Source organism: Protopterus annectens, chromosome 4.part1 (assembly GCF_019279795.1).
Source record: "Protopterus annectens isolate FY-2018-M chromosome 4.part1, PAN1.0, whole genome shotgun sequence".
In the NCBI taxonomy this organism is placed as follows: domain Eukaryota; kingdom Metazoa; phylum Chordata; order Ceratodontiformes; family Protopteridae; genus Protopterus; species Protopterus annectens.
This window is the reverse complement of record NC_056734.1, coordinates 575,269,235-575,276,112: the sequence shown is the minus strand read 5'-3', so window position 1 is coordinate 575,276,112 and position 6,878 is coordinate 575,269,235. Positions and strand designations below refer to the sequence as shown.

At 36.1% G+C, this 6,878-nt stretch overlaps 1 protein-coding gene across 1 annotated transcript in view; it reads left to right on the top strand.

Annotated features, from left to right (window-relative positions):
• PEX5L (peroxisomal biogenesis factor 5 like) overlaps window positions 1–6,878 on the top strand; it is a 1,534,471-nt gene that overhangs the window by 280,177 nt on the left and 1,247,416 nt on the right. The window contains exon 3 of the mRNA XM_044070386.1: window positions 571–786. Coding sequence (XP_043926321.1) covers window positions 571–786 — 216 coding nt within the window. The remainder of the gene's footprint in view (window positions 1–570; window positions 787–6,878) is intronic.

Below are 6,878 nucleotides of genomic sequence, written 5' to 3'. Positions count from 1 at the left end.
AGGCACAATTTTGTAAAAGAAAATCACTTAGTAACGTTAATACAAGAGGATATTAGATGGAATTGAGACTGGCGAATGTTTCGTGAACAGTGAAAGAATGTCTATACCATGCAAATTTTAATAAATGCATTGTTGACTTTCTTATGTTTACTATGAAGTGTATAATGTATATACCACTGTATATATTAGCATTTCCTTGTCCTGTAAGTACTTTGTGCTTCAAAGGTCTTCTGCAGGCCATGTTCATTTTATTAGTAGTGTCATCTTCAAAGCAAGCAAGGAGACATCTGCACTACAAAATAAGCCTCCTTCCTGCAACTAATTTACGTGTTCAGAATTAGTTTCTTCAGTACTTCTACAGTGATGCATCTGTGAGTATAGAAGGCCCCCTTTCATCATGCTATTAACTTTGTATTACTGAAATATTTTGGTTGTAAAGCATGAACAGAGTAATAATAAGTGATCTGTAAAGTATAACTCATTAGTATGTCTCTGCAACATATTATATGTTTGTGTCTTTTCAGACATATACAGATATACACTAGTGACTGTTTTTTCATTTTCATGTAGTTTTGTCAACAGGTCTAGATCTCTTGGACCTTACAGAACCAGCAATAGAAACCCAAAGCAAACTAAAGAAGCCAGAACTCCATTCAAGAAGTGAAGGATTAAAGGTGCTCTCTCTCAGAAGAAAGACTGAGTCAACTGACCTCATCAAAGTGGACACTGAACAAACAATTAAGAACATTCGAATTTTAGAGAAAGAGAGGCTTACATCAGATTCAGGTAGTAAACAAACAGCGTGATAATATTCAGTTTTTGAAATGTTTATTTTATTGTCAGATATATCTGTGCTTTGCAAAGCTAGGTTTGTTTTGGATATAACATATAACAGTCCAGATATTTCACTTTTAAGTTTATTTTCTTAGACTTTTATATTATATGTTTGCATAAAAATCTTCAAAATAGTCTAACTTAGAACTGGGCAAAGCATGCTGGTTTGTGATAATACAATGCAAAGAGATGCTGCCATTTTCCAGGTTACGCATGGAAAATCCTCTTTATTATTCAGCCAATACCTAGCCACTCAAAACACTAAAACCTGTCAATAGCCAAAATAAGTCTGCTTAGGTTTGTTGCAAGATGGTATCTCACCCAGCCCCAAAGTTGTAGTGACCCTGGAATTAATTAGAAGTAGCAAGCCTTTAGGGGATACAGCGTCATACATAGATGTTTTAAAGGAACAAAGTCTTCCATAAAATAGACCATTTTGCGAAAAAAAAATTTCTGAGTGCTCATTTAGTGCAACTGTCCTTTCATGAATATGCTTTTAGACTAGATATCCTGCATGTCACGCCTTTCTCCAAATACATTCACCAGGATGTATACAGGCTATGATATACAATTTGGCAAAAAACTTTCTCAAGGAAATGTTGCTCAGATTCTTAAAGTCCATCAATGCAACAGATGATATATTTTCTAACATATGTGTTGAAAGCCATGGACACCAACTGTATATGACTTTTTATTGATTTTGGTAAGGTTTTGAATCTGTACCATACATAGGCAAGCAGAGAAGCTTAAGTGAAGTGGGCAGCTAGCATGCTTGTACAGTGAATACATACTTGGCTTAGTGGAAAGAATAAAGGAGAGATAAAGCAGTATCATTACACATATTCTCCTTAGGTCTGAGCTTTCTGAAATATTTATATCAAAATCAGTTGTTAGTGCCAGCATTGTAACAGAGTATTTGGGCCCACTTATGCCCCAGATGGCCTGGATTCTACTAGAACAATGAGTGCTAGAAGAAGTTAAACTGTGAGTGACTGAGATTTGATCGGCATCCCAGGGAGAGGGAATCAATGTTGTTCAGACAAATTAGCACCATATAAGACCAGACCCATTGTTGTGTCCAGTGTACATGCGCAGGGGCATAAGCCATCCTAGCAGCATTCATAATACTGGCAAGCATCTTGAGTATACAGGCATGAACTTTCTCTAGGCTTGGCATACCATACTACATACCATATATTTACTTGCCAGTGGGACTAGCGTTATTAAGAACTCATTGAAAGCTCTAATCTGTACAAGAAGGTAGTCACCATATTTGGCTATCACTTCTCCAAGACCAGGAAGGAATGAATGAGCTAAGAAGATATACAGGCTAAATTGTTTATATAAATGGTTTATATATATATATATATATATATATATATATATATATATATATATATATATACATACGGAGAGAGATAGAGATCCATACACATGCACACAGTCATGCAAATTTGCAAATTCTCATAAAATCAAATGGTTTAATGGCTGTAAAATATGAGTGAAAGAAAATAAAAAATGAATGGTGGAACACATGTTGGTGGGAAAGAGGGTGTTTACAGCAATTTTTGCAAGAGTGGATGCTTTCATCATCAAGTGGGGGGAAACATTTTTTATATTTCCCTCCTTTTGGCATGGTGTCTAATCATGCATGCAAATGCAAACACGTTGACTCTGAGGATAACAGCTTCTTTCTTCAGTTTTGCATATTCTTGCATGCTTCTCTTATAACAGTTCGGAAAGGAAACTGGCAGTGACTAAAACAAAATAAAGTAAAATGATTGATCAGTGCACATTGCAACAGTGTAGAAATACATGAGCAGTATGATAGTTGTTCTTCACATGATGCCTGGATATCTCTCAGTTATTATGACTCAGGCTGCATGCTGTTTGTAATTTCGGGTTGAAGCTTCCTTATTAGTCCATCATTCAGTAAGGATGGACAAATAATTCTGAATAATTAATTAATTAATTAATTAATTAATTAATTTACTTAATTGTGCAGCTGTTAGCAACTTGGAATTCTGATAATTAAGTTGTGGACATCTCCAGGGTTGCTCTGACATAGAAGCACCATATAGATGCAGACCCATTGTTGTGCTCCAATGTATGACAAAGGGAAATAAGCCATCCAGGCAGTATTTATTATGTTGGCAAACATCCTGAGTATACAGAGACATGCGCTCACACATATATATTTCTATACATATATTTAAAAAAAGGTAATATATATATATATATATATATATATATATATATATATATATATATATATAAAGAGAGAGAGAGAGACAGCGACAGACAGAGAGATGCATACGTACATACATTTATTGTCTTGTTATTCCGTACACCAACCAGGTCAACAACATGCATCAAGACACACTGTGTGGCAATGATTTTAGGGACACTTTTCTGGTTTATTGTTCCATAATACATCAAAGAATTACCTTCACAGAGGTTCACTTCCCTTAATACATTAATGACATTTAGATATTAACATGAATAAATTGGTCATAGCCTTGAGCTCTCACCTGAACTCCATTATTACAACCAAATGACATCTCTACAGCCTGTTTTGATTGATGTGGAGGATCTGGTTGGGTGTGGATGTAGAAATATTCACCACTTTTTTTAAGGAGCAATTTTTTTTTAAGAGTCAAATTTCCTTTTTGAATTGTTGAGGTTTCCTCCACCTGTCCCCACACATACATAATTTATCTAGCAAATGCCTCCTCTTTCCCAAATGTCCAGCTCCGCTGCTGAATTCCTAGAACTGAGTCTTCTAAAGAGTCAGTAGTAATGAGCTTATAGACTTCTTAAAACGTGACTTTACTATCAGCATGTACTTTTAAGAATGGATCCCCAAAACCCCCTAATGTCATGAGATTTGCTAGGAAGTTATAGCACAAGATCTGCTCGGTGGGTTTACCAGCATTAATTGAACCTTGTCTTATTCAGAGATACAAGTATCTCTTGCTAAAACATCTACCCCACACATTTAATGAAACACCCAAACCATTATAAAGAGCCATATATTATATAATTGTGCAGGGTAGTAAAGCCTCCTACTCTCCCATTTAGTAACTGTGTAACTTTAAGATTTCCTAAACTTTGCCAAAAGGAAAAGGTATGAAACAAAAATAAAACTCATCTTTTCCCTGTTCTTCAACTTATGTAACTAAAAACCAAAGAACAGCATCTGTGACAACCTAGTTTGATGTAAAAATATTAAGAATATGGGGACCTGATTCTCCCGCTACAAAATTTTGTGACATAAAAACAAATCAGAATTAGTACTCCCCTACTCAGTTACACTCAACTCATGGTTATAGGTAAAAAAGTTCAAAGCTAGCTGCTCTTGTGAGCCATTTTAAGCCTAGTCAATTTCCTTAGTGAGAATCAAACTCTGTACCTTCTGTCTGTGAGGTTAACACCTTAACCGTTATACCAACCTGTAAACCAAGATTCAATAAAATGGTGTGTTGCTTTCCAGAGTGCAGGGCAGAAGCAGTTAAAACATACTAGTGACATATCAGAAGTGGCATAATTGGAAGAGGACTAAGTGTTAGACCTTGTGCAATCGCAAGTACTGTCTTTTGTGTTTTACTATGCTCCATATTTAGCAAGTGTTGCATTAGCAAATAGTGTCTAACAAGGACAAATACTTGTCAAGCACAAGTATTACTGTTCTAGGCCATTCCTTCAGCCTCTAGTCTCTTTGAGGTGTGCATCTCCTTGCAGGGAATATTTTTTTTTTTTTTTTTTTTTTATAACTAAGTTTTTTTTTCTTCATAAAATATATCTGTGTTTGTCAAAAGCCTCCTTTCACAAGTCCGAGTACCGTTAAAAATATATATATTTTTTTTAATTTAGTAGATATAGGAAATAAAAGGCATGATAATATCAAAACTTGAAAATATGCCACACAGTGATAAATAGCATACATTTGTCAATGTCAAATGTTGACTTTCACAGTAGGTGCACTGAATTGTTAAAATATAGAGAAACAAACAGGAAACTATTAGGCATTGAAGAAATGGAAACAGAACAATAAGCAACGATATGGGTAAGTGGCAGGAGAACCCTGCAAGAATAAGCAATGGCAACTTTACGACTTTACATTTATCATAGAGTGCAAAGAAATTACTATGCTCTTAATATTAGTCTGCACGTATACTCATCATATTTAACATGACACTGTAGGTCTTCATATCAGACTTTTTTTGGCGTGCAGTTTTTTTCCTCCATGCATTCAGTGAGGGCTTTTGTAATACCCTACTATTCTTCAAACATATTCAGAATAATCTGTTGGGTGAGCATGCAAAGGAATGATGTGAGGGTTATGCCTCCTGCTTCCATGAATGATATTGTCTCTCATAAGCACTAATTCCACCCCTGCAGATGGACACCTCTATCACATCTCTGGTTTCCATCAGGGATTAAGATGTGAAACACACACACACACACACACACTCACCCCCACCCTTCACTCCCAACAGAGTGAGAAAGATAAAGAGGTAAGCAGACTTACCGCTGGGCCCTTGGCATTCGACTTCTTCTCCAACTCTCTCCTTCAGTATCCAGATCCTTTAAATCATAGTCAAGAATTCTTCCCACTGCTCCATTGCACCTACATTATGGTTCTGCCTAATGAAATAAACATTTGAAATGTAACTATTATGTTGGAAATTTAACCTCATGAAATAAAAAGTTAAAATGTTACTATTTTGTTAGAAATATAATTATTTAAATAAGACATCTGAGAAGCTGACTTTCAGGTCAGAATCATGCAGTACTATTACTATATAACTCATATCTTTGGGGCACATTTATGGGCTTAAAATATCAAAATGTGGCAAATTGTCAAGCAAACAACTAATTAAGCATAATCTTGTAATTTTTGTAGTTAGCAATAATTCTGGAATGAACCTTAAAAATGCTCATTGCGCCACCTCACTTCATGATCTATGCAGTTGTCATTGTACAGCCTGTTTTGAGTGGTTACTTCACTGCATTTCTCAAGAAGCCACATCAGCCCTCAGTTTTGGCATCATCCAGGAAGGACTTACTTATTTCAATGTAAAAGGCTGTAGTGATGCTGCCTTGTCCAGAACACTAATGCTGGTGTTATGAAAACAAGTGTTGTACCTTCTCCAAGGGTGGGAGCCATTTTAGAATGGATAAGTCAAAGCTATTTAAGAGCCTATCAACAGTAAAATTACTGAGATGTTTGAGGTTCCTATTGTGACATTGTGGTGATTGTGGAGGATTTAAAAATCAGGAAATCAACCAATCATTTATTTCCATGTTGAAAATGAAATACATTAAAATGCAGAATATGTAAAGCACACAATAAAACAGATAGACATAATATTGCTTAGACTAGAAGTGCAGTTTAATAACAGAAAGTATATTAACCTAAATAGATCTTTCGGAAGAGATACTTTTTTTGGGGACTTTTAAGAAATCTGCAACGGCAGTTTTCCTGACCAAAAAAGGTAATGAACTCCACAGGAATTGCAGCTGGTAGGCAGAAGAATGCATACCAGAATCCTCTGGACGCATGCTTCACATCATTATCGACTCCTGTTTAGCTAAGTGGAGAGGTCAGGAAGGCTGATGTGACTAAATGCCCCTTTGTAATAGAACTAGGTAGGTAAGAACTAATACTTTATAAATAAACAGCAAAGCAGAAGCATAGCCAGCTCAACCAGCACCCCACCCCCTCAGCTCTTCAACCAAACAGCCGAAAAAAGTACTTCACTGTAATAAGCCAAAGACTACATTGTAAATGAACACCTTCTTATACTTAGATCTATGCTCCCTGCCCCACTCTTCCATTGAAGAGCCAAAAAAGAAAATAAAGGATGTTCCTTCTACTGGCACACCAACCAGGAGGCCAGATGCACACACCCTAGTTCCTCCTGCCCCAGCCATTCACATCCCATTTCTGTGCCCTGCCGCCAACCCTCCTTTTATATATTTTATTTAAAAAAAAATCTTGTTTTAAACTGTAGCACACAGTTGCTACAGTTTATACCCTG